The sequence below is a fragment of the Kwoniella shandongensis genome, chromosome 8 (genome assembly GCF_008629635.2).
Source record: "Kwoniella shandongensis chromosome 8, complete sequence".
In the NCBI taxonomy this organism is placed as follows: domain Eukaryota; kingdom Fungi; phylum Basidiomycota; class Tremellomycetes; order Tremellales; family Cryptococcaceae; genus Kwoniella; species Kwoniella shandongensis.
The window spans coordinates 578121-602506 of NC_089294.1; the positions used below are offsets into that span (position 1 = coordinate 578121).

General features: G+C 49.7%; 9 protein-coding genes across 9 annotated transcripts; 5 read left to right on the top strand and 4 right to left on the bottom strand.

Annotated features, from left to right (window-relative positions):
• Positions 1 to 138: 138 nt before the first annotated feature.
• On the bottom strand, positions 139 to 1788 carry CI109_104668 (uracil phosphoribosyltransferase; the record flags this gene model as incomplete). The annotated part of the gene is made up of 14 exons (XM_065967534.1): positions 139 to 151; positions 209 to 282; positions 336 to 392; positions 453 to 535; positions 605 to 665; positions 732 to 761; positions 830 to 844; positions 949 to 962; positions 1021 to 1057; positions 1128 to 1135; positions 1201 to 1308; positions 1426 to 1463; positions 1543 to 1557; positions 1640 to 1788. The coding sequence occupies 14 exons, from the start codon at positions 1786 to 1788 to the stop codon at positions 139 to 141; spliced, it is 702 nt and encodes a 233-aa protein (XP_065823606.1).
• A 770-nt stretch (positions 1789 to 2558) lies between these two features.
• CI109_104669 (uncharacterized protein) lies at positions 2559 to 5464 on the top strand (the record flags this gene model as incomplete). The annotated part of the gene is made up of 16 exons (XM_065967535.1): positions 2559 to 2772; positions 2830 to 2875; positions 2941 to 2980; positions 3037 to 3111; positions 3178 to 3320; positions 3385 to 3441; positions 3508 to 3521; positions 3579 to 3696; positions 3752 to 3765; positions 3822 to 3939; positions 3999 to 4167; positions 4230 to 4334; positions 4389 to 4467; positions 4532 to 4801; positions 4874 to 5097; positions 5162 to 5464. 16 exons carry the CDS (start codon positions 2559 to 2561, stop codon positions 5462 to 5464), a joined length of 1989 nt encoding a protein of 662 aa, XP_065823607.1.
• Positions 5465 to 5672: 208 nt separating this feature from the next.
• Positions 5673 to 9364, bottom strand: CI109_104670 (uncharacterized protein; the record flags this gene model as incomplete). The annotated part of the gene is made up of 15 exons (XM_065967536.1): positions 5673 to 6490; positions 6550 to 6616; positions 6673 to 6798; positions 6859 to 7064; positions 7123 to 7210; positions 7288 to 7355; positions 7408 to 7450; positions 7504 to 7563; positions 7614 to 7764; positions 7817 to 8056; positions 8112 to 8213; positions 8272 to 8387; positions 8446 to 8919; positions 8973 to 9303; positions 9354 to 9364. 15 exons carry the CDS (start codon positions 9362 to 9364, stop codon positions 5673 to 5675), a joined length of 2901 nt encoding a protein of 966 aa, XP_065823608.1.
• A 533-nt stretch (positions 9365 to 9897) lies between these two features.
• Positions 9898 to 12644, top strand: CI109_104671 (uncharacterized protein; the record flags this gene model as incomplete). The annotated part of the gene is made up of 3 exons (XM_032005980.1): positions 9898 to 10577; positions 10631 to 11433; positions 11488 to 12644. 3 exons carry the CDS (start codon positions 9898 to 9900, stop codon positions 12642 to 12644), a joined length of 2640 nt encoding a protein of 879 aa, XP_031859764.1.
• Positions 12645 to 12774: 130 nt separating this feature from the next.
• Positions 12775 to 17693, top strand: CI109_104672 (uncharacterized protein; the record flags this gene model as incomplete). The annotated part of the gene is made up of 24 exons (XM_032005981.2): positions 12775 to 13299; positions 13375 to 13487; positions 13564 to 13839; positions 13896 to 13990; positions 14052 to 14293; positions 14347 to 14361; positions 14416 to 14580; positions 14629 to 14716; positions 14766 to 14968; positions 15026 to 15157; positions 15208 to 15312; positions 15379 to 15483; positions 15546 to 15649; positions 15715 to 15811; positions 15885 to 15990; positions 16046 to 16122; positions 16179 to 16253; positions 16313 to 16441; positions 16520 to 16718; positions 16782 to 16859; positions 16927 to 17027; positions 17125 to 17257; positions 17341 to 17458; positions 17522 to 17693. 24 exons carry the CDS (start codon positions 12775 to 12777, stop codon positions 17691 to 17693), a joined length of 3453 nt encoding a protein of 1150 aa, XP_031859765.2.
• Positions 17694 to 17834: 141 nt separating this feature from the next.
• Positions 17835 to 18714, bottom strand: CI109_104673 (60S ribosomal protein eL21; the record flags this gene model as incomplete). Its single annotated transcript, XM_032005982.1, has 4 exons — positions 17835 to 17851; positions 17914 to 18213; positions 18288 to 18392; positions 18654 to 18714. The coding sequence occupies 4 exons, from the start codon at positions 18712 to 18714 to the stop codon at positions 17835 to 17837; spliced, it is 483 nt and encodes a 160-aa protein (XP_031859766.1).
• Positions 18715 to 19553: 839 nt separating this feature from the next.
• On the top strand, positions 19554 to 20595 carry CI109_104674 (40S ribosomal protein uS4; the record flags this gene model as incomplete). Its single annotated transcript, XM_032005983.1, has 5 exons — positions 19554 to 19561; positions 19647 to 19725; positions 19958 to 20023; positions 20093 to 20400; positions 20472 to 20595. The coding sequence occupies 5 exons, from the start codon at positions 19554 to 19556 to the stop codon at positions 20593 to 20595; spliced, it is 585 nt and encodes a 194-aa protein (XP_031859767.1).
• A 174-nt stretch (positions 20596 to 20769) lies between these two features.
• On the bottom strand, positions 20770 to 22281 carry CI109_104675 (uncharacterized protein; the record flags this gene model as incomplete). Its single annotated transcript, XM_032005984.1, has 6 exons — positions 20770 to 20806; positions 20866 to 20994; positions 21100 to 21620; positions 21717 to 21773; positions 21839 to 21887; positions 21995 to 22281. The coding sequence occupies 6 exons, from the start codon at positions 22279 to 22281 to the stop codon at positions 20770 to 20772; spliced, it is 1080 nt and encodes a 359-aa protein (XP_031859768.1).
• Positions 22282 to 22977: 696 nt separating this feature from the next.
• On the top strand, positions 22978 to 24352 carry CI109_104676 (uracil phosphoribosyltransferase; the record flags this gene model as incomplete). The annotated part of the gene is made up of 8 exons (XM_032005985.1): positions 22978 to 23093; positions 23235 to 23289; positions 23402 to 23495; positions 23613 to 23691; positions 23759 to 23814; positions 23946 to 24091; positions 24181 to 24249; positions 24323 to 24352. The coding sequence occupies 8 exons, from the start codon at positions 22978 to 22980 to the stop codon at positions 24350 to 24352; spliced, it is 645 nt and encodes a 214-aa protein (XP_031859769.1).
• Between the last annotated feature and the right edge of the window lie 34 nt (positions 24353 to 24386).

Genomic DNA, 24386 nt, shown 5'->3' on the forward strand with positions numbered 1-24386 from the left:
CGGCGTGAGGGAGTCATGCATACACCAAATCTACACCGTACAGTGCTCCCAGAGGATTCCTTCGCATGCTTGAGCTTGACGTAGGCCTTGCGTTGATCGGGGCCAGTGCATCTACCTTCGTAGTGGTACAGGTCGGAATCACAGGAAGTATCTGTCGTGTTACCAAGCTGTTAGTGACCGTATCCGAGAGCCACAATATCCAACCCACCTGTCTCCAAAGTCTCCAAGACCTGGAACGATGTAAGAGTTACTGTCCAAGCCCTCGTCCACCCATGCTGTAATCTGAGGGAGAAGTCAGCGTCGACTCTGAAATCAGATCATGTACCTTGACTCACCAAACGAAGCTTGGGGAATCGTGTGCAAACGTTCTTGATGCCCTCCGGAGATGCGATCTACCCAACATATGTCAGTATTCTCGCACATAATAGCGCATTGGTGTAGCAGTAACTCACCAAGTTTAAGAAGAGGATTTTCTCCTCCTGCACGCCATGGTCAATGAGAACTTCAATGGCTTTCAAACATGATCCACCGGTTGCTACGGACAGCGATGAAATCGTCAGATTGGTGAGTGCGATGCGAATAGATGATATTGCGAAGTACTCACCAAGCATTGGGTCGAGGAGGAGGACAAATCGTTGAGAGATGTCATCTGGAAGTTTGGCGTACTATCGAGACATCGTTGTTAGTCTTCTGCGACTGTCCAGTTCTTAACTCTACGAGCATCTACTCACGAAGAGCTTCGGTTGGAATGTTTCTTCATCCTGCAGAAGACAAATGTATGGTTAATTAGATGAGATATAAATGTAGAAGGGATTCTAAAGAAACTCACTCTTTGAATGAGGATCTGTTTCATCGGGGTACCCGAACGGTCAGCACGCCATAAACCGCGATTCCCAAGAACGGTACGTGTATTTCTTCCGGGAATCAATTATATTATGATAGACTAACCTTTCCAATACGGACTATCATGCTTTCGATATAAGCATCGGACTAAGAGATATATGCTAGGTTGGCACTCACCTGAACGGCAGCAATCTCTCAAACCAGCTTCCATCGCCTATTTTATGAACATAATCAGTCAAACCAGTCAACGCCCTTTGTTCTCCACCGTGTTCAATGTAGCTCACCTCTCCAGCTGTAAAGGTAGAATTGGTTAGCTCTTGCAATCTGCTCATCATGATAGAGAATAGATGCACATACCTCGCATTATCGATACACCACAAATCCTCCCTTGGAATGACACCCCTTCGTACTCCTTACCAACGGGGGTAATGACGTTTTTGGGAACAACGGGGAGATGGTTCAGACCTAAAGATGTCGGTGTCAGCTTCGTCATCGTCATAAACGTATCACAAGCAGACGAGTATGGGAAATTGTAAGAGTGTGTGAGAAGGAGCAGATATTTATCAGTCATCCAGTATTCACCTTCTTCGACTAATAATCTGATAATCCTATCCGAGGTGCTATATGAAACCCCTCCTGTCAGTCACATGTCTGAAGATCTGTTTCATACCACGGTGCCAAAGAAGCGTTGATACGCACAAAACGAAATCGCCTCTGCAACCCAAAGTCAGCCAAATTTCAAGCCGGATAGGCTAGTCGTGTGATCTAGCCCACAGTGCTGACAGGACAAACTCACCTCTGGGTCTTCTCATCTCTGATGATGGTCAACAACGACTGAAGCTGTCTCGTAGGCGCGAGCACGAGTGCGCCCTCGGGAAGATGAGCTTTGTTGACATTCGTGCCAGACGCGGGGAGACAGGTAGTGGTTGGAGTAGGTGAGGACATGGCGAGATGGATGGAGTGGGCGAGTGGAATTAACAAAAGGAGTTGATTACGCAGCGATAGTAGCTAAGTAGAAAAAGAAAGAAAGTAGCTGGACGTGCGAGGGGGGGTCTGTCCTATATACCACAAAGGAGTCTTGAAAGCGATAAGATGGGAAGTAACCGTCCGTTATCATCCAAACGCCAAGGCCAGCCAAATTCCAACCAACGCGGACCAGAATCCCATCTATTCACAATAATCTTTTGCCCCTCTTCGCGTGAGTTGACACCGACTCTCCCGAAGAGTCACGTGACAACTTCCCACGTGGACTTTAGCCGCGGATCAGGGTTTTGTGAATTGTGGGTATCGGTCTTGTCCGTGGCCCATTTAATTTTATATTATTATTATTACTTCGGAAATCGGCGTCCGCCAAAATAGAGTAGATGAAAAGTGGAGATGGGAATGGACTCACAATGGTGTGATGGGACGGTCAAGGGCAGCTGATGCGACCAGATGGGTTTGAAGATCGTACGTGATTTTTGGTCGAGTCGTTCATTTCGACATTCCTTCCTTGTCTATAAGATTCTTGACTACATATATATTCGTCCTCGATTTACTTTTGTCTGCATACGGGCTGTATAATATCTGAAAGCGTCGAGGATTTCATCATCAAATAGCCGATCTTACGAAAAGGCAAAGGGGAAACCGGACATCTGTTTTAGCGAGAAGACGCATCGGCGGTAGCATTTTGGAATCCAGCATCCTTTGGGCCACACGTTCAAGTAATACCTACAATGTCCCAAGTCTCCTCTTCATCTCGCCCCCTCGGTACACCACCCTTCGCTACCGACCCCGTGTCTTCAATACCGGTCCGAGACGAGCTGGACGTTGAGTCGAACATTAGGGATGTGGAAAACGGCAGAAAAGCGAGCGACGCGACGGTTCTCGATACATCAGAAGGAACTGCTGTCAAGGGGCACGGAAAGGGGTTGACAGAGGGAGACGAATGTGGGTATTCCGCTGGCGGTGATGAGCGGTCACTAACAGGCGGTATTTCCATCACAGATATGCCTGATTTGCCCAAAAACAATCTCAAAATTGTCATGCCTGCGTGAGTGTCGTTCGTCTCTCAAATGTGCAAAGGCCATCACAGGACTGACGGACTACGGGCAACAGCATCGGACTTGTACTCTTCTTGGCTGCGTTAGATCAAACAGTAAGTCAGCCTTTCGTTCGCACACACTAGACTTCAGCTCATATTTTTCTCCGCAGATTGTGTCTACAGCATTACCGACTATCGCACAAGACTTGAATTCTTCTCCATCCGAGTACTCATGGGTTGGAACTGTATGTCCTAATCCATTTTCTTCGGGTTCCGTCGCCTCGCTGACCACTTCGTTACGTCTTTCTCAGTCTTATCTTCTCGCTTCTTCACTGCAAACCCCCATCAACGGTCGAGTTTCCGATATAGTAGGCAGGAAGAAGATGCTCTACGCGGCTATCATTATCTTCACCATAGCTTCGGCCCTCTGTGGTGCTGCTAAAAGCTCTACATGGTGCGTTTCAATCCTTCAGCTGCATCGCCTCATCGAGCCGTGGCTGATATATCATTTTTGGCAGGTTGATCATTGCGAGAGCATTCCAAGGTTTAGGAGGAGGTTCGATCATCGGTTTAACGTGAGTCTTATCTTTGCGTCGAGAACAATCAGCCGAGGCCCCGCTAACACCAACATCGTACGACAGGTCGATCGTTGTCTGTAAGTCAATATGCTAACTAATCGTCACACCGACACACTATTAACTCATCTTTGCAGCTGACATCGTCCCCTTGCACAAACGAGGATCATACCAAGGTTTCCTCGGTTCTGCTTGGGGTATTGCTGCCGTGCTAGGTCCGATCTTTGGTGGTTTACTTACCGAAAAGGCCAATTGGTAAGTCTCATCTTCTCGCATTTGACGAACGAAGAGCTGACATGTGTTGCGATAGGCGATGGTGCTTCTGTGAGCTCAGTTGCTGTTATGCTGAGAGGAACAAATCTCACATCTCTTGTCTGCAGACATCAACCTACCCACTTGTGGTATCGCCCTATTCCTGCTTGTGATTACGCTAAACCTCAACCCCACGCATAATCGCACGTTTTCCGAACTCACCTCTACATTCGATTTCCTCGGACTGTGAGTGACAGTTTACTTTATTTCACGGTTATCAAATGCCATGCTTATCGGCATTGTAGAGGTCTCATGATGGCTTCGTCTGCCCTTCTTATTGTCGGATTTTCACGCGCGGCGGACTACGGCTTCGGCGACACTTCGACATACGGTATCATCATCGCCGGTGCCGTGGTGTTCGTGCTGGTGATCGTCAACTGTCTGCTCACTAAACGAAATGCTGTCATTCCTGCGGTAAGTGTTTTTGCCGGAATCGGTACAGGATGTCCAATTGACGAAATGTCCGTCGTACTCAGAGATTATTCAAGAACAGAACGACACTGGCATTCATGATTGGTTCAACACTTCATGCTATGGCGTTCCTGGCCTTCAACTATCTGTTACCGCAGATGCTACAAGGAGTGAGTGGGGCTGTTCCGTAGCAAACGCGTATACGATACTAACCTGTACGGCAGCTGCGAGGAGACACACCACTCGACTCTGGTATCCATCTACTACCATTTGCTTGTTGTGTAGCCTGGATGACTGTTGTTGGTAAGTCGTTCCCTCTTCCGGCCACTAATTCGTGACTATATGCTGATATGTGGTCTACCTGTAGCCGGTCTGATCAACTCTCGACTTCGTATCATCCGTCCTGTTACATGGGTTGGCTACGGTATTGCCGCGCTTAGTTTCGGTCTCTTCTACAAATATTATACATCGACAGTCTCGTATGCCACCCAGGAAGGTCTATTGTTCATCGCGGGACTCGGAGTGGGATTGAGTTTGCAATCTCCGTTGTTGATCTTGCAAGCGGCTATGCCTTTGAAAGATATGGCTGCGACGACTGCTGCTTGGAGTTTGACAAGAGCCATGGGAGGTAGTATTGGTGGGTTGGACTGAGTCTCCATCTGTCATTTTTCAAAGTGACTGACGCCCTTTTTGTGATCTTGTCAAATAGGTCTCGCCATCTTTTCGGCTATTTTGAACACCAACATTCGATCTCGTTTCACCAAGATCGCAGGCTATGGCACAGTGTTCCAAGTCCCTGAATCGGCACAAGGTTATACAGCGCTACACGAATTACCAGCGGGAGAAACCAAGGATCAAGTTCTGGAAGCGTTCGCGGACAGTTTCAGACAATGTTGGATCGTCGGTTGTGCTTTCTTCCTAGCAGCTTTGGTGGTGAGTGTGGCTGTGGCCTTCGCCCCGCGCTGAGAGCGAAGCTGATTGGACTTTGGTGTGATAGTTAACTTTGTGGACAAAGTCATACAGTCTTAACAGAGCAAGAGGTGGAGGTGTTCAACCTTCCCCTACCGGAACGCCACCGTCTGAACCTAATGACCAACTTGATCTTGAAGCGCAAAATACTACGCTTCCAGGGACAGATCCTGTATCAGGGGAAGCGCGATCGGGCAAGACCTCGTTGTCAACTCTGACGGAGAAGACAGCAGGCGGCGATGGTGAGCGGGAAGGAGAAGGAAAGAGTACCGATGAGAAGTTGGAGACTGAACCGGAGAGTCATTTGAGATCGAGAAATGCGGAACTGTAGTCCAACCTCTAGAGCCTAAAATGGGATATAGGATCTATAATTAATCATTACCGTCGGTCTTGAGGACAAAGAAGGCTGGTCGGTCCATCTCCAAGTCGCATTGTGCATGCACGTCACCCTGGCGCTGTCGTCGACACTCCCTTCCAAATACTGAAGTGCTGTTCTCCGCACGATGTGTGATTTCATACCAGCGTTCTGCCTACATATCTCAAGATCGCGCTCTGATGCCTTTAGTGACCAACTTGATTCTCGACCTTAACGACAGTGCTTTCTTCCCCTTCACCTTCCCTTTGCCTGGTCCCCTACCCCTGCCCTGTACTATATTTCCCCCTTGGCCGAGCTTCTTGTGCGATACAACTGCGGACATGACAGGGTTTGTCAGCGGGATCGTGAAACATGACCAATCTATAGGTGTCAATAGTCGTTTTGCAGGTCGAAGTTGAGTAATTGCCATCGAAGATTGAGGAGGAAGAGACGAGAAAAGCGGTGGGGATCGCAACGTCTGCAAGGATACGGCACGATCTTCTTCCGATGTAGAGCTCGGTTGTCTCGATGGCGAGGTCACGGGACAATTGGAAGGTCCATCATCTGGTTTTCGTCGTTTCGAAGGACTCTCGCCATTTCCAAGTCTCCTGATTGGTGATTTCAACCACATCACACCTTCCTCCTCATTCTCCTTGTCTTCTTCGCCACCACTGACGACCGTCACCACGTCTCCCTTATCACTCGTCACGTCTCTTAAGAGTCTACCACTTTCCACGCCCCTGCTTTGTAGTCGTTGCGGACTCGACCTCTCCGGCGTGTCCGGCGACGTCTTCCAAATCTCTCCCAGATCAGGGGCAGACCTCGTCCTTCTCGTAGGTGAAGGTGGTGAGACCAGTTCTGGAACGTCGATCAACGCGATACTTGTACTTGATCGCCATGCTGCGCGGATCGAGTCGTCTGGTGAACGCGGAGAGGTAAGGCCGGTAATGTTGTATCCTAGCGATTGGTGGGCCGTTGAAATTAAGGCTTGGGCAGTAAGAGCTATATCGTGTAAGATGTCAACTCCAATACTTGCCTGTCGCGGTGCATTGAAAACTCACCTTCCGTCCAAGATCGATCGGATGGCGCATGGACTTTTTGTAATCTCGGCCAACGAAGCTCATATAGCTGCAATGAAAGCGCCTTGATCAGATTGTGCTTGGGTGTACGCAACGCAAACACACCTCTGATCCTGGTAATCTCTGAAATCCCGCACCCATAACCTCTGCGCATATTGGCTGAACGAGCATCACTGATGGTGGTGTCATACCTCTCTGCAGAGTATATGTCCAGGACAAGCCCAAAAGCCTCTGAACAGTCCTGTCAGCGCCGTGCCCACCCGGCACAAAGTAGACTAGGCACACACTCACCCGTTTGAAAGGATCGTCTTTATCAAACGGTTTACTAGCCCATCTGCCATGTCTGATATACTCATTATACACCTCCAGCTGACTCCTATCGAGACCGTAAGAGGATCTGAAGAGAATTTCGAAGTGTGGCATCTCTCGACGGTTCTTGACTCGTTCAGAATTGGTCAGGACACCGATGTAAAAGGTCGTGAAGACTGATGTGTCCACTGCACAATATCCAGCCTGTCAACTAAGGCACACGAGTAATGTTCAGATCTTACCCACCTCGAAGCTCCCTTGCACGGTCAATGTCCCATCCTGCACCGAGTAAGACAAGGTCAATGCAATCGCCCAGGTTTGGGATATAGTCTTTCTGTGTGGAGAAACCGTCGAGACACAAGTCAGCTGTTCGGGACATCTCTGTATTCTTCAAGCAGAAAGTGTACAAACCTTTAGTTTCACCCATTGCCAACGCATATTCGTATAGGTCGATTCGGCTGCCTTGAGAACCAAACCCTCTGGGAAGGGAATATATGAGACTCGTGACAAAGCTCAAACCACTCGCCTTACCTTCTCGTCGTTCGCTACTTCTCTTGAATGCATCTTGCAAAGCCTTTGAGGGTCATTAGTGTTGATCCCGAAATCCGCGCTATGTGGTCCACTCACTTCCAGAGCTGAATGGCGGTCCACTCCCAACGGTATCTTGGTCCGTTCAGCTAGTTGAGCCTAGACAGCTGCTCAGTCCTGTACCCGCTCTTAGGGGCCAAGCGACTCACAAAACCAGGAATAGAGGTGACTAACGACTCAAGTGTTCGACGTCGGTCGTCGTATCGTTGGTGCAATAGGCTCCTTCCGTTCAAGTGGAGAACGTCAAAGAAGACCAGGCAGAGATGTCGACTTGGGGCTCGGGGAAATCCTGTAGTGGAGCTTCAATTGTTCGTCAGCGAGGTCACAGTGATCTCACCAAATGACAGCTTACAAAGCCCAGTTCATCGCGTCGATCGTCACACCGGCCTGACCAAGCCACCAGAACTCCTCAATGCCAGGACCGCGACCGCCTTCGCGAGATGTCTCGTTGTACGGCACTACCTCGGCTTCGAGAATGACTGACTTCTTGACAATATGATCCCTCAGCGGGATAGCTGACAGTCGCTGTGACAAAGTCGGATGAGCAGGTAGTGCGGGGTCGATTGGGAGACCCAGAGTGGCCAGAACGATGCTGCAGGTATATGAGCAAGAAAGTCTCTGTCTGAAAAGTAACCTTCTAAACCTACGCATGAGCGTTCAGCCTATCTTGGGTACTATTGCGAGTCGACTTGCTAAAGATGGTGATCTTTGGTGATCGTCCCTTCAATACTTCGACGTGTATTTGTAGCCTTCACTCAAGAACCGATATCAGCTCCGGTCATAAATCGAACGGAGACATCATCTCACCTATAGCCATCATACTTCGTTTCTGCCCACACTACTTCCGAAGGTAGCGCATAAGCAGTGCCCGTAAACTCTTTCAGAGCATCTTCCACAGGTCGACCTTTTCTACATTTCGGAATCTGGTGGTGGAACGAGCGGGTTAACGTGGTTCAATATTGATCAGGTCTGAGAACTGACTTTGACGTTGACACCGATAACTGGTTCGCAGGAAATTAATCCCGATCCTCCCCGATCCAACTCCTCCACAAGATCTGCACAAGTATCCAGGTCACCTCTTCCGCCAACGTACAGATCCCACATCTTCTTGTCACATCCCATCATCGCATCTCGCAGGGTGAGCTGTTCCGGACCCGCTGTCGATTTCAGTCGCAGCATAGCCGTAGGGTTCCGAATGCGCAGACGAGGCAGAGGACTTAGCAGAGGCCGCAAGTCACGGAGGATGATCTGGGTCACGACGGACAAAGCATACGGAGATAGGTTCGAATCTCGGTAGATGATAGATAGAAGAACGGGAACAGATCGGGTGGGACCTGGATTTTGGGACAGTTGTGAGAAGGGGGAGGAGGCAGCCAATTCGTCTAGCAAGAGATCGAGCTCTCGAATGGACAGCAATGACTTGTCGCCTGTTGAAGAGGTCGACGACCATGCTACCTACGTTGTTCGTCAGCACACTGTTAGTGTAATATAGCTTGACCAATACCCACCCTATCTTTCATTGCAATTTCCACCTCTCTTCCTAAACATCCTGTCCCGGCTTCACCTCCTCTATCCCATGATACGCTATCCCATCTGGTCAGCCCTTTCAGGCCGAGCAGCCTTTCGAGCTCCTGAGCAAGTTTCGTTTCCTTCAGCCCATATCGTCTTCTCGATCCTTCATGAGGGAATAGAAGTCGAAAGATCTGTTTAACAGTATGAGGCGGAAGAGGATTCGGAAGATGATTTAGCCATGATGCGAATATCTTTGAGGGCTGGATAGGTTTGGTAGTCTTTTTCGATATGGGAGGGTTGCCCAGGCGGAATACGAGTTTCGCGAAACTGAAAGATTGTCAGCAGAAGCCTGAGGGAGCGAGACCTACCTCTCAAACGGGACATCCATAACAGCTATACACAAGGCCACACCATGCGAGCGAGCGAGGCGAGCAACAGACTCTCTACCATTACGGTCTATTCACACAGAGGACACATGCGACGATACAATAGGACAAGGTGCGATCTATTACTGTTCACAAACCCTCTGAAGCATATTATCCTGTCCGATAGAAACGGTCCAGTCATCTATTAAATTGTGGTGACTGACCTCCACACGCGACTGTGATCTGTGATCTGTGATTGAATTCTTCCTCATGTTCTGTTTCTATTCTTTTTGATTTATTTATTTACCCGACGCGGCCGATCGGATTTGTTCCTGTTCCTGTCTCTGTTTACGTACTCCCCTCATTTTACATTCTCCCCCGGCCACTTCAACTCACTGCCCGACGGAAAACAACACTCAAGCTGATTTCACTCTCCGTCGGAACTCTTGTCATCCCTTCTTCTCCTCATTTGCATACAATAACAGAGTTGATAATCATACGAAAGACCGTTGACGACTAACAGTTATAGTCACACTACCATTCCAAACTACACAAAATGACACCGCTGCCGTCGACAGAGGCTCGGGCGAAAAGAACCCACGCTAGAAGGTCATGCGATGTCTGCAAGGTCCGCAAGACTCGATGCGAACTGCCCGACCTCGATGTACCTTCCGGACCGGACCCTCTCCCCCTCGACAAATCGTGTCATCGATGTAAAGTTCTAGCTCTACCGTGCATCGTCGATGATAGCGCCAAGAAACAGCGAAAGCGATCGAGAGAAGACGGGTCCAGCACGAAACCGAATGGGTCGATCCCAGATCTAGCATCTGCTGAAGCATCTCGAGCTAGCACTGCTTCTCCTAAGCGTCGAGCAATCAAGCTCAAGCGAAAGACACCCACAGATGTCTCCTCGATTGCTCCAAGTCGAGTTGCTTCAGTCAATCATACTCTGAATCTGATGCATGGTCTCGCTCCGACAGACAATGATAATCAAACCCAGCCGACTGAGACCTTGCAACCGATACGACACGAACCGCATAACATTGGTCTGACGGTTGATACCATGAAGACAAGAAGTCTCAAACTGCATACCCGACCCGCAGAACTGACCTGCGCCATGTTGCGAGTGGCATATTCCAAGTCGGACAAAAGAAGAAAGCGTGGGGTTGCGGACGACGACGAGGTCGACCTTAACGAGTTGCTTGACGATCAGTTGGTAGCCAGACTGCAACCCGGGTGAGTCGCGGCATCTCTAACAACACTTGATTGAGACTAAAATATGTTGCTAGTTTCGCCCAACTTCAGGTGTACCATCCCCACTTGGAACCGATTCCAGTCATGCTCGACATGTATAACTCTTCTCCAGAACCGACACTCTCCCTCCTCATCGCCATGGTTGTTTACATCTCCACTATCGCTCTCCCTGCCGATGCAACGACGCAGAACATTCGAAAAGTTCTAACGCCATTCATTACCGGTCGCCGAAACGATCTCTTACTTCAATTACCTAATACATTCTTCGCTCTCGCATCTCTGGAGCTCCTAGCGACTCACAGCCCCTTCGGGGTATTGCCACTCCAAATGACCAACCTGCATACGTTGGCCGTCGCCAAAGGTTATGTTCCCACAGCGAGTCTTATCTCAACTCGATTATCGTTCGTGCATATGATCGAGAAACTTGTCACCGGTCCAAGGATAGGGTATGCCTTCAAATGTTCCGATACATGGCTCTGGCTTTCTTTGATCGCAACTGAAGCGGCAGCAACGCTTGAAGACAACGACCCTATCAAACCACTACATCTTGCGCAGGCCAGACAACTGGCTGACACCTTTTGCGATATGTCAGTCCATGGCGACCTTTGGCAAGACAGCATAGGTCGCGAAGACGCGTCTGTACTCGTCGGCAGACTGGCTGTTTCTGACAAATTGGCGAGATTGGAAGAGTTACTAGATGCGCTGGCAAGGGTCAGAGAGTCTTTGGAGACCAGCTCCAGAGATCCGATGTACGATCCTGTCAGAGGTATCACTATGGAATTTGAAGCATACACCAGGAAGATCGATGAGCTCGGGCGAAGACATGACTTCATCATGAGTGGGTTTTTGCTATTTTGAGTTTGACCAGAGCTAACTCCAAATCGCATCAAAGGATTGTTGCGCGATCAATCTCGTGGTGTGGAGTCTGGTTGGCTGGCATATCGCGCGATCCGACTCCGTTATGAAATCAGCAAGCTTCACGGATGTGGCATCCTACGGCTCATGGCAGTCCACTTCCTTCCCGGTTCACCTTATGCTTTCCCGGGTCTTCCACCGTTCCTCACACCTGAGCAATCCGCTGCTTATGCTGTATCTCGAGCTTATAACCCGCCCGATATCACTCGACTCATTACCGATAATTCTCGAACAGGAAAGTCTGCGGAGGCCATGCGCACGGTCTGGGACTATGGTCTACGACGAGGGGGGAATCTTCAGGAAAACCTCGCAGCTTGTGCCGAATTAGGACGAAGTCTGGTCGCCGACCTCAATGGGCACGTTTACGCTAGCATTGTGCCTCTTCACGATGTGATCTGCATCGCGGTTGAAGCTGCAAAAGTACTCATGGAAATGGAGGCAGGGACGATTCAGGTGCTTCGTTCGACCGACCAAACATATAAAGCGTTTCGCGAGAAGCCTTGGTTAGAGGTGATGGGACAAATGACGGAGTCGATGCAAGCGATCGGTATGCTTGCCCCAGAGGATGAACTGGGAGGGGAATCTATCACCAACGGCTGTAGTAATCTGATAGGATCGATGGTGCGAACAGCTCGAGAATGGACTGAGTGGTTGGAGAAGGAGCAAGCGGCGTATAATCTTGCGCCAGCAACGTCTCTGGACGTTCCAGGAACCTCGCCGCCACCGAGACAACCGTTCGCCAACGGGAATGCTCCCGCTGCTTATGAAACGCATCGACAACCGGGAGTAACAACGCACCAACAATACATGGACACTTCGGATCGATGGATGGCGAGCAACGAAACAATGCAAATGAGCGGACAGAACGGTCCCCCTCCTCCGCCGACATTATCACACGTACACGATGCTCAATATCAACAGCATCCGCAACAACAGCATCTCGTTCATGGACCTGTCGGATCATCCTACCCCCCCGGAGCGTCACTTGATCAGCTCTTATCTGAGATATTCTGCTATTCGTATCCAGCTCAAGGGCATCTTGCGGCTCAACATCACCATCCACCGACACACACACCCATGCCAACACAGGAGGTTGCTTCGCGGCAAGGAGAAGCGAGCTCCTGGGCACAGTAAGATCGAGTATCACTTACTTTGGCACCCGCTGCTCGCGTTGTAATACTACGTACGGACGACTACCTTTTGTAAATTATAATGTGCATGCACGTTGTTCATGGCCTCTCATAGCTAAAGCAGAGCCTCATGCATGTTATCAGACAATCGCCGTTCCGTTATCAGGCACACGTGGTGGAGGTTGTTCGCGACTGAATTGTCTGTGCCGCTGCTCTGTTATTGTTGTTGCATCAAATATGTCTCTAGCAATCATCTTTATGGCAGGATGGCTGTGGTGACAGCGCCTGGTCGACAGTCAAGACCCCTTAATCCACTGATGGGAGAAGAGGCTATGGCCAGCTCTGCACACGATAGAATACGACACAAAACCCTTTCGGCATATTACACCTCCATCCAAACCCTTCATTCCTGTATCCTTTCCTCAACAGACGGTCAGTCGCCCTTAGACCGAGATGATCCAGATGAGTATAGACAACTACTCGATACCACGCTCTGCTGCTTTCGTATCGAAGATGATGCGAAGCGACTAACGTTTGTCTTGGGAGGAGGAGGAGCCGAGGGATCTCAGCAAGAAGCGATTGATAGGATATTGAGAGAACTAGGAAAACAAGCTGTCAGGGAGGGGACAGGAGGGAACGTCCTCGTCTCGGGAAGTAGAGTGAGCTCTTTCAGCTGGACGAGACACTTTAGCAAGGTGGATAGGATAGGGCGGGCACTGATGTAGAATTCGTAGTATCCTACGGTAGATTTACCGATTAACCCAAACCGACCTCACGTGGAAAATCGACATGTTGACAGTCCTTCCTCGGTCCTGCGATCACTACCATGGCGCGTCTTGAGGAAGAAGTGAGTGCATACCTGTTGCTTCTCCGCACTCTGTCCCGCTCAGGGAGGCTGACTCAAGTCTACTTGACCTCCGAAGGATTGGCAATGATGGGTTCAAACAGATCCTCATCAACGCTTCGTTGTTCTTGCCTGTTGGAAACAACTGTTACATGCAGTTGAGCGGTACGCCAATATACAGTCTTTACGATCAAGCCAAGATGGCACAAGCCGTTCGCTCGACGACGACAACCGAGTCGGGCGAGAAGAGGAAACGAAAGACGGTAGGATCATGCGGGAAGTGCAAGCGTAAGCGACAGAAGATTGCTGAGAATGGCGCGGGAGACGAACGTAAAGCAAAGACCAGCAAGGCGAGGTGAGCTCATCTGACTTGAGCTTCAGTGTGAAGCGCTATGCTGATTCTTTGTACAGCCCTGCTAGTGTCAACATCGCTAGACCGAGGATGTTCTACGGACAGCCATATCGCTTATCCAATGGCCGGATCTCGTCCGGTCTTCCACCGCATCGTGAGTTCGTGTGGCCGTACTATTCGACCCCTGCAAAAGGCTAATTCAGTCGCCGAAATAGACATACTGAATAAGCTCAAGCCCACTGCGGACAGCTTGCCGAGCGATCGTACCTGCCTCACGTTGCTGCAAAGTGTCTTCCCAAGCCTTTTCTCGCAACCGATAGGCAAAGAGAACGACCGCCCGAGTGTCAAGGGCAGTTCGAGGAGGATTGAGGGAATGATAGGTTTCGCAAGAGAAATCTTGGTCAGACATTCCAGGATAGATTGTGGGGCAGTGCTTCGCCAATCGTTGAGGACTAATGTGAGCTGTCAGAACTCTCATTGTTAGGACGGACTAGCTAACAAGGAGTGCAGGATGACGGTGTCAAGGTATTTAAGAAGTCGACTCATCCATTTGCTGCTCATGCTCATGTGCGCCGCCAGTTTCCTCTGCCACCTAAACTTCTTTCGAGAGGAGGAGAAAGTTCTCAGCCTATCACTCAGATCATGCCAAGCAGTTCAGCCCAAGAACATGGTACGATGGGTGATCGGTCTCTCCCTATGACGACCTCACTTCCGCCTCCCCTTGAGCCAGTCTCACATCGGCAGGTCAGTTGGCCCAATCAGCGCACTGCGCAATACTGATTATTGTTGCAGGTTTCACGTTTTGTCAAACTCGTATTCGCAGAGGTTCTGTCGCCCGTAGTCATGGGAAGTCAGGAAAACATGAACACACTGTATGCTCGTGAGTTGGCCCAAAAATTCTCTTTTGGTCATCAACTAAAATGACGCAGACGTCCGTCGTTTCATCCGAGCAAAGCAGTATGAGCCGATCAGCCTCCATTCAATCATGCAAGGCATCAACATCACCGACTTCGAGTGGTTGATCATCGATAAAGAACAGAGAATGACCCAAAGCGAGATGACCAAGCGCCGTCAGCTGGTCGAAGATCTGATAAAATGGCTCTTTGATGATCTCCTCGTACCGCTTCTGAAGGTGAGTCTATACTACCGAGTACTGATACAGTTCTGTGCTCATGATCCTGGATTGTAGAACACATTCTACATCACCGAAACAGCCGCCACACGATATGGAACGATGTATTATCCTCAAGAGAAATGGGTGCAAGCGACAAAGCCTCACTTTGAGCAACTGCAGAGGAGCCTTCTGACAGAGCTGGACAAGGTGGGCCATCCTATATCTCATCAACGTTATCTGCTGAAATGAAAATGCAGAATCAAACCTTCTTCGCACAGCAAGGACCGCTCGGAGTATCAGCTGTTCGACTGATACCAAAGCCATCCGGGTTCCGCCCAATTGTAAATCTGGGAAGGAAGATAGTAAGTGTCAAATCTTGCACAAGCCCCGGTCTTCAGTGAGAGGTATGATCTGATCGGCTTGTGCAGAAACGGCCCGCAGCATTGGGTATATCGACAAACGGTATCAAGCACAAGGACATGACCGCAAATCAGATCCTGCGCGGAGTACACCAAGTACTGACGTTCGAAAAGGTGCATAGCGGCCGACTAATTTCCAAGCTGAGGAATGTACTGACTCGCTGTTCGAATCATAGGACCGTCATAAAGCTAAACTTGGCGGTTCCCTATTCGGTACCAATGAGATATTCCGTCCGATACAGGAACTGAAGACGGACTTAATTGAAAAACATGGTGCTCTGTAGGCTTTCACCCTAATAACTTTGCGTGCACTTGTGGCCGCTCGCTGATTCTGTGGCGGAGTAGCCCCGGACTGTATTTCGTGAAGATGGATATCAAAGCGGCATTCGACACGATCAAGCAAGACAAAATGCTAGATATCGTAGCTAAGCTGCTTGATAAGGTGAGATGGAGAGGTGGCACGGCTGAAGCGTCCTCGCAGTCAGAGCGACTTGTGCTGACGAGATTACCTGCAGAACCACGACTACTGCTTGATGATGTACTGTCTCCTATTACCACCAGCTAGTAAAGCGTCGCAGGGTTCCGCTAGGAGACTGTACAAGACTCGGGCTGTCGTCAATAGTGAGTTGAACAAATGCCTAGTCTGCAAAATTGACGATCCCATCTCGTGCGACAGCCCATCATCCCGCCTCCTTCCCAAATCATGCCACAGATATCGCTGCGCCTCTACGAAATGCTGTAGTGGTCGATCTTGTGAGTGTGGTCCAGATGACTGGAGGGAGACAACTAATTATTGATGTCGCACATAGGTGCGACGCCGTCAAGTGTCTCGTGAAGCTTGCATGGAACTATTGCGAACTCACATCAAGAACAATGTGTGGCAAGTACGTCGAAAATGGAATACCGTTGAATCCGTCATCACTGACTAGCGACACATCAATAGGTCGGGAGGAAGTACTTCCGACAGCAGACTGGGATACCACAAGGGTCCAAGATTAGTAGCTTGCTATGCTCAATCTTTTACGCGTACATGGAGAACGAATATCTTGCTTGGACTCGGCAAAATGGTTCAGTAAGTGTGGCATTGTGCCTGCTGCTTGCGTATTGACCTTTGTGGTATCTAACGACTCACTTGCGCCTCACCACTTAGCGCTTACTGCGGTACATCGACGACTTTCTGTACATCACCGATGACTACTCCTCGGCACGGCGTTTCGTCGAAGTCATGTCTCGTGGGTTTCCAGAGTACGGCGCGGAAGTGTCCAAGGGGAAAACTTTGTTGTCGTTCGAGTTTGACACGGGAAGTCAGATGGTCCCTGTGTGCGGGATGAACGATGATGGAGAGTCTTGTGAGTGATGATGACGCACTGATATGTACAACGCGAAATAGGGTGGTCGCTGACTGGTGGTAGACTTCCCGTATTGCGGTTTCCTCATAAACATGAGAAAATTGGAGATCATGCCTGATTATCCAAGAGCGATGTCAACCTGTGAGTTACAGTTGTACCCGAAGCACCTTTGTAAAGAGTCGCTGAATACAATTACACAAACTTGTAGCTACGAAACAGTCATTTGCTCTGAGATCGAGTCGACATCGCGGAAGCGGGTTCGTAGGGTGGTTCAGCCGGCAGCTGGAGAACCGGAATCATGTGGCGTATGTGAGTGTACACGCCTTGCTAGAGGTTTCCATCTTGTCACTTTCACGTCTGCACACCCGTTATGGCCTCTTGGAATCTAATCCTGACGTCGACGCAGTTGGACACCGCCCACAACGATGTCGACACAGTGCACTTTAACGTCTTCCTCAACTTTGCCTTGACAACCATGAAGGTGCCTCACTATTTCAAGGCAGGAGAATCGAGCTCGCGCCAAAATCACATGATACATGGTGAGAGTGCTTGCTCCAGCTTCGTCCAGCCCAATGATTGTCACGTTTACAGAAGCTGATCAAAGAGACGATGTGCCCTGTAGACGCACTGTGCGCTTCTGCGGAATACACCTATGTCGCAGGACGAGCGAGAGTGAAACATGCTTCAAGACATAACGTAGGGACAGAACACTATGGTGTGCGCAAACAAGACTTCTTGTTGTGAGTCAGCTGTGCTTAAATCCCGAATTCATGGATTATGAGCTGACAGAGATATGTTATCAGTCTTGCGAAGACTGCGATGAGTAGGATCCTGCGAAAGAAAGCTTCCAGGTTCAAAGGTGTCATTGATCTGCTCGAGAGAGACTTGCGGGGCAGAGTACACAGTGGTACCGCCGGACGACTGACGCAAATCGTGGATAAAGGATGGGGAGCAGTCAAGGACGCCAAGTATTGATCCAGCGCCAGGTTTTAGACTGGTAATCAATGTAGAAATGTTGTAATGTTACGCCAATGCGACCCGGTTTTGTCCCCATGTATCGGTATGCAATCCATCATCATCGTACAAACCCTCCCTAACTCTGCAACACTCCAACGCTTAGATAGTGGTCTCGTCTGTGGGAGGGAGGAGTAAGAATCAGCATAGTCAGGTAGTTGCGATGTGAACGACCACTCACAAGGCTGGGCGGTCAAAGTCTGAGGAACGTTGTTGTTGATGGAGACGGTCCTGGCCTCTCGGGGTTGAGCTGGAAGACGCTTAAGAACGACGTGCTCGCCCTTCTCCTTGGCCTCCCTCTTCTTGAGAGCGTTGGACTTGACACGGTCCAAGAACTCTTGTCGACATTTAGAGTGCTTGATGTGCTCGACTCGGATGTTGACTCGCTTCTCCATGTATCGACCGTTGACGACCTTGTAGCAGATGACACCGACAGCTCGGGGGGTGACGTTGTAAACGATACCGGTCTTGCCGTGGTAGACTGATTGTCGCAAAAAAGATCAGACTTGGTCCCGAGAAGATATTCTTGATAATGTAGAGAAAACCGCTACTCACACTTGTGGGGCATACCCTTCTGCTGAGAAGCGTTGGCCTTGATGTCAACAATGTCACCAACTCGGTAGTTGACGAGGAAGGTGGAGACGTTGGGGGAACCGTGCTCTGTCGAATCCCAAGGGCGATTGTCGAAAATCCATAGTATCCAACATTTTCCAATAAGATCCAATCCAATTCACCAGTTCCATAAACAGATCCAGCAGAGAGACGATAAGAGTCGGGATGAATTAGAGTGTGCGATGATAGTCGTTGGTTAAGAGGGACGTTGAGAGAAACAAGAGCAAGCCAAAAGACCATCAGCATTCCATCCTTTCTTTTTCCCGTGGTCCTCATCTTTCCATGAACCCAGATAGATCTCCTACGCACCCTTGAAGTTCCTCTTGAACATGTGACGCGTTCGCGCCCTCATACCGAAAGAGTGAGGCATTTTGAGTGATTATCTGTGGGATGAAGAGGTATGTTAGATTATATGATCGTTACGACGATATGGACGGTATATGAGTGTATGTGAAAAGTTGAGACGTCGTTCGAGTGCACAGAATGTCGAGGGTGTCGTGGGTAGTGGGTTGACGGAGGGGATTGGGAGATAGTCGGAACCTGTGCTCACCTCTTTTGTTAGGTTGTTGAGGGATAGAGAGTAGAAAGGGTACAAGCAGCTAAAAACGTTCAACTTGGTCAAAACGACAGACAGCGAGTGAGAGTGTGTGAGAGTGTGAGAGTGAGTGAGCAGGGTGGTAGCGGTGTACGGTGAGAGGGGCGCAGAGTGCAGAGTGAGCGAGAGAGGGAATGCGGCAGCCAGCAGCAACGAGGGGAGAGGGAGAATACAATGAGAGAGTGGTGGCGGGATCAAAAACCCTCTATCGGATATAAGCTATTTCCGATCATTTCGTTTGTATTGATATGCCACCGTATAATCCCGCGGCGAAACGTATGATTTTGCGGTTTCCCCCTCTTAGTGGTTGTATAGTGTGCATCAACGGTCGTACACTGTCTGTCTGGCTGGTGAGTGGGATTGGTTGTACACTCACTGGCAGAGAGGGACTAGGTTCTGTCTCTGTCGTTCAGTCCACACTCACTGCCAGCTGTTGCATTTTCATTGAATTCTTGTGCACACTTGCATACCTTCCTCTCTTACTCATCCAGCAAGTAAAAGTGCGTCTAATCACTATCTATCAATCGACAAGATAACAGAAGCTGACGTCTAGCTTCGTTCACTCCTTCCCTTCGCTCTTTCGACTATCCCTCTCTTTTCGATAAACTCAACAGATGGTCAGGTGAGTTACTCGAATTCGAACACGGAGAAGGATTGTCAGAAGATGAATGGGAACACGGCGCTGATGGATTGGTTCCTACCACCAGCGCACCTAGGAAGCAGTCCAAGACCTACAAGGTCCCCAAGCGACCCTACGAGGCCGCCCGTCTCGACGCCGAGCTCAAGGTGGGTGTCATAATCTGGCCAAGGGCAGGACGAAGGGTGGACAAGGAAAGGCATGAACTATGGGAACAACAGCAAATGGGGAGATTGAAGAGGACGAGAACATGGATAGGGAGAAGGAATGGTCGTACTTGCTGTTGTTTCCTGGGTCATGCCTTGGTTCACCCCGTAGTCCTGGCCTGAGAACGGAAGTGAAGGATTGGGACGTGCACTGACCTACTGTTATCTTTCGTAGCTCGCGGGAGAGTACGGACTCCGAAACAAGCGAGAGATCTGGCGAATTCAGTTGACCCTCTCCAAGGTGAGTTATTATGTCGAGACACCGTACATCAAAGTTCAACGCTGATCCCTGTTACTCTCTTCCTCCTAGATCCGACGTGCTGCCCGAGAGCTCCTCAAGCTCGACGACAAGGACCCCAAGCGACTTTTCGAGGGTAACGCCTTGATCCGACGACTCGTGCGAATCGGTGTGCTCGACGACACCCGTATGCGTCTCGATTACGTCTTGGCTCTCAAGACTGAGGATTTCTTGGAGAGACGATTGCAGACTCAGGTCTTCAAGCTCGGACTCGCCAAGTCTGTCCACCACGCCCGTGTCCTCATCAGGCAAAGGCACATCCGAGTTGGCAAGCAGATCGTCAACGTCCCTTCTTTCGTTGTCCGACTCGACTCCCAGAAGTGAGTTTCCATTCCTCGCTCTCCCGTCACCCTCGTTGAGAATCTTACTAATCTTCATGCTCGTACAACAGGCACGTCGACTACTCGCTCACCTCTCCTTACGGTGGTGGCCGACCCGGTCGAGTGAAGAGAAAGAGGGCTGCGGCCGCCGCTGGTGGTGAAGGTGGTGAGGAGGCTGAGGAGGACGACGAGTAAGCTATCATAGGTCGATAAGACTGAATGGGCTAGATTGGGATGCATTGCTTCTACGACTACTATGTGCGGGAGGGCTTCCCATATGCTGCAAGTATTACATGATGATGGAGGTGTTACATCGACATCTGGAGCAACTGCTACATCACGCTACCTGATTGTCCTCTGACCCGCGTATCATCCGCCAAATCTTTCTTTCGCCATCGCTCTGAACCTGTGTCCCAGCGTCAGCATCAGCGTCGAGTGCCCAACGCAATCCAGCAGTCCACTCACATATCCATCGTTGCCGATTCTTTGGCTTTCCGCTCCGAAAGCCTCTCCTGATCCGCTGCTCTCCTATCTGCCATGATGACATCCTTCTTGCCCATCCGTCTGGCGGAAGCTTCGTCTCGTGCTTTGAGTCTGTAAGTGGGTGGATTGTCAATCACATGGCCGTTCAACCAGGTGTGTCATGCGAGCTGAAGGCTGGCTGTCTGGCTTCATGTTTGGAAGCGGAGGATCACTTACGCTGCTGCAAAACCCCCACCATCACCTAACAGCGTACTTTCTTCCACCTCTAAGCCCGCTGCCATATCTTTATCCCTATACTTCCTATTCTCAAAATTCGTCGCTCGTCTCTCTTCCATCTTGCCTTCTTTCCCCCCAGCTCTGGGGACCATTTCGTCCGCTTTTGAATAAGCTTCTTTAGATGCGAGTTTACGTTCGTATTTCTTCGATTCGAGAGATGATTCTAGGGCGTACTGTCGATCTGAAGCAGAAGGCAGGGAAGGACCTAGCGGTAATGCCCCTGATGGAGGAAGGGTAGGTCCAACAGTACGAGTCGGACCTTCGTCAGAGGGGTATTTGGCGGACGACGAGGAGGAATGGGTCATTCGATCGACGTCGGCTCGTATGGATGCGAGAGAAGTGGAAATCACGGCGTCACCGCGCTGAGCGAATCCCCATTTGTAGCCTGTATTAGCAGCGGCAGGTATAGACGTAGTAGGCGGTTTGTAATATATGGGTTTAAGAGCGCCATCGTTCCACCGCTAAGATGCGAAGTGGATATATCGTCAGTGTCCAATCGAGGAAGACGAAGCGAAGTTGTGAAGGACCAGAATGTCCTTCGAGAAGACAGCACTCACTCGGACAAACTTGCGAAAGTGCTTGTGTGCAGACTCGGAAGACATCTCGTCGAGATACTGAGAAGCTCTGCTATCAGCTGAAGGTCTCGTAATAACGACATGGCGCATGCAAGCTGACTCACCTTGCCTCGTTCGTCTTTCAACCATAGCTTGAACTCGTAAGATTTCAGACTATACTCACAAAACGGTATCAGTGCTGCTCATTCAACACATCCATTCCTCTTGAATGGCTCAGGCGAGGTTTGGGAAACATTGACAGTGAAAGTCAAGGGACATACAAATAATCTTCCTCTGTAATCTCCTTCACTCCGATCTTTTCCAGATCTACCAAATCTTCATCATCAGAGGGCGTCGCTCTGTGTCTCTTGGACTTCTTCCTATCTCTATCCCTATCTCTGTCGGGGGAGACGGAACGCTCATCGTGTTTGGGTCGATGATGTCGATGTGACGAGGAATCACCCTCTCGGTCTCGGTCGCGGGAAGAACGATATTTGTCCTTCTCTTTCGATCGTTCTCTGTCCCGATCGCGAGAACGCGATCTTGATCTGTCTCGATGTGATGGCATGTCTGTTAAGGCGAGGACTGTCCAAAGCTTGATACCTAGACAACCAAATGATAGTGGTCAAGGTGTATTGTTGCCGCGATGTACATGATTTGGAGAATGACCGAGCAGCCTGAAATCCGAAATGTCGGTGGTCGTCGCGTGGAAATGCATCACTTATCGGAAGTAGGAGATAACCGTAGTCTCCCGTGTGCCAGCTAGCTACTGTCAACAAATACCCCTACCAAAGAGCACTCTTCCACATATGCATGATGTGTCCACTTGCAACTCCAACCTATCGTACACAAAGCGGCAAACGTTCTAGTCCATCTGGTGGAGTAATATACAAAGGATCGATGTGGATAGATCTAAAACAATGTCAATTGGAGAAATCCTAATCTAACCCGATAACATCGCATGAGAAGCTCAAACTCGTCCGAAGGCGAAGGCGCATATCATCCTTCTTCCTTCTTATCGTCTATGTCTGTAACACATCAACATCGTCTTTCTTCTGCTCTTCTTCTTCCTCTTCTACAATCAGAATCATAGCAGCAACACACTTCTTCTCTTCAACTCTCGAGTCGCGAACCTCATTTGAGGACGATTGTCGTACAAAGAATCCTCACACGTTCTGATCTCATTGTCAACAACAACAATCCCCATCTACCCGATACTATTCACAGTAAACACCAACCCAGCAACACCACACCACATCACACCATGTCTTCGTCAAAGATCATCACATCGTCTCATCCTCTCGTACTCTCCAAGCTTACCCAATTGAGACTACACGATCTCCCCGCCAAAGACTTCCGGGAGGGCATTCGAGCTATCGGGTGAGTTTGTGTCCAGCGACTCAACTCACGTCTATCCATCCTCGACTGCACATAATCCATTCACTGCTTCTACCACGAGTCCTTCACAGGATTCGACTCTATTGAGGGTTCAGATCCGCTAACGATTCATGCTGTGCACAGCTCCATGCTTATCTACGAAGCGTCAAGGTCGCTCCCAACAGCCGACGTACCCGGTGTAAGTATCACATACATCGTATTATCCTCCATCAACCCACATCGTGTCTGGCCAGTTTCGACACCTCCTCTTGCACCTTGCTTCCACAACTGATGTCCTCTGCTTTGTATAGCTTCAATCGCCCATTGCTCCTTTCACAGGAACGACGATCCCCCTTCGTATTGGTCTCTCGCCCATTCTCAGAGCCGGTATCGGACTCACAGATGGTGAGTGAGCGGCTCGCACGCATGTTATGATCGTTCCTCCTTTACACCCATGTTCTGCTGAGATGGACCAGGACTCTCATGCTGTGAGCCCAAGCTCATACCATTCTATTTGTCCAGCTGCCCTCGAGATGTTCCCAGACGCTACTGTCCTCCATCTCGGTTTGTTCCGAGATAAGGTCTCGCTCCAAGCTATCGAGTGAGTGTGGTCGGTGGCAGTGGCAATTTGAGATGAGAAGCATGTCAGACTGATATCTCGTTGTAAGGTACTACTCGAAACTCCCGTCGCAGGTGACAGCAGATCTCGTATTCCTTCTTGATCGTGAGTGAATCAATGACCATATCCCCTCATCTACAAACACCAACCATCCATCTCATCCCCAAGCACCACTACCTCATCCTTCTGGTCCTCATGTACTGAATAGACCTGACGTATGTTATCAACCCGCTCAGCCCTCATCGCGACTGGTGGAACAGCCATCGCAGCACTTCACATGCTCACCGAATGGGGTCTACCCGCTTCTCAAATCAAGATCATCTCCATCCTCGGCTCGAAAACAGGTGTCGAGCATGTCTCTGCAGAGTTCCCAGATGTCGAGGTGGGTAAAACGTTCTCCACGATCACTCTCTGTCTCCAGTCTTCCGCAATCGTGTGCTAATCTGAGCCGATTCCGATGTTTTGTCGTAGATTTTCATCGGAGCAGTGGATGACGAACTTACAGAGAAAGGATACATTTCCCCAGGTCTCGGTGATGCTGTGAGTGGACCTGTCTCTTGCTTCATACCCAACATCGTGGAAGTGGAATTGACCTATCTTCTTTACTCTGCAGGGAGATCGTCTTTTCAGCACTACTCACTAGGTCGGCGGCACTCGGTCGTTTTGTTGGTCTCTTC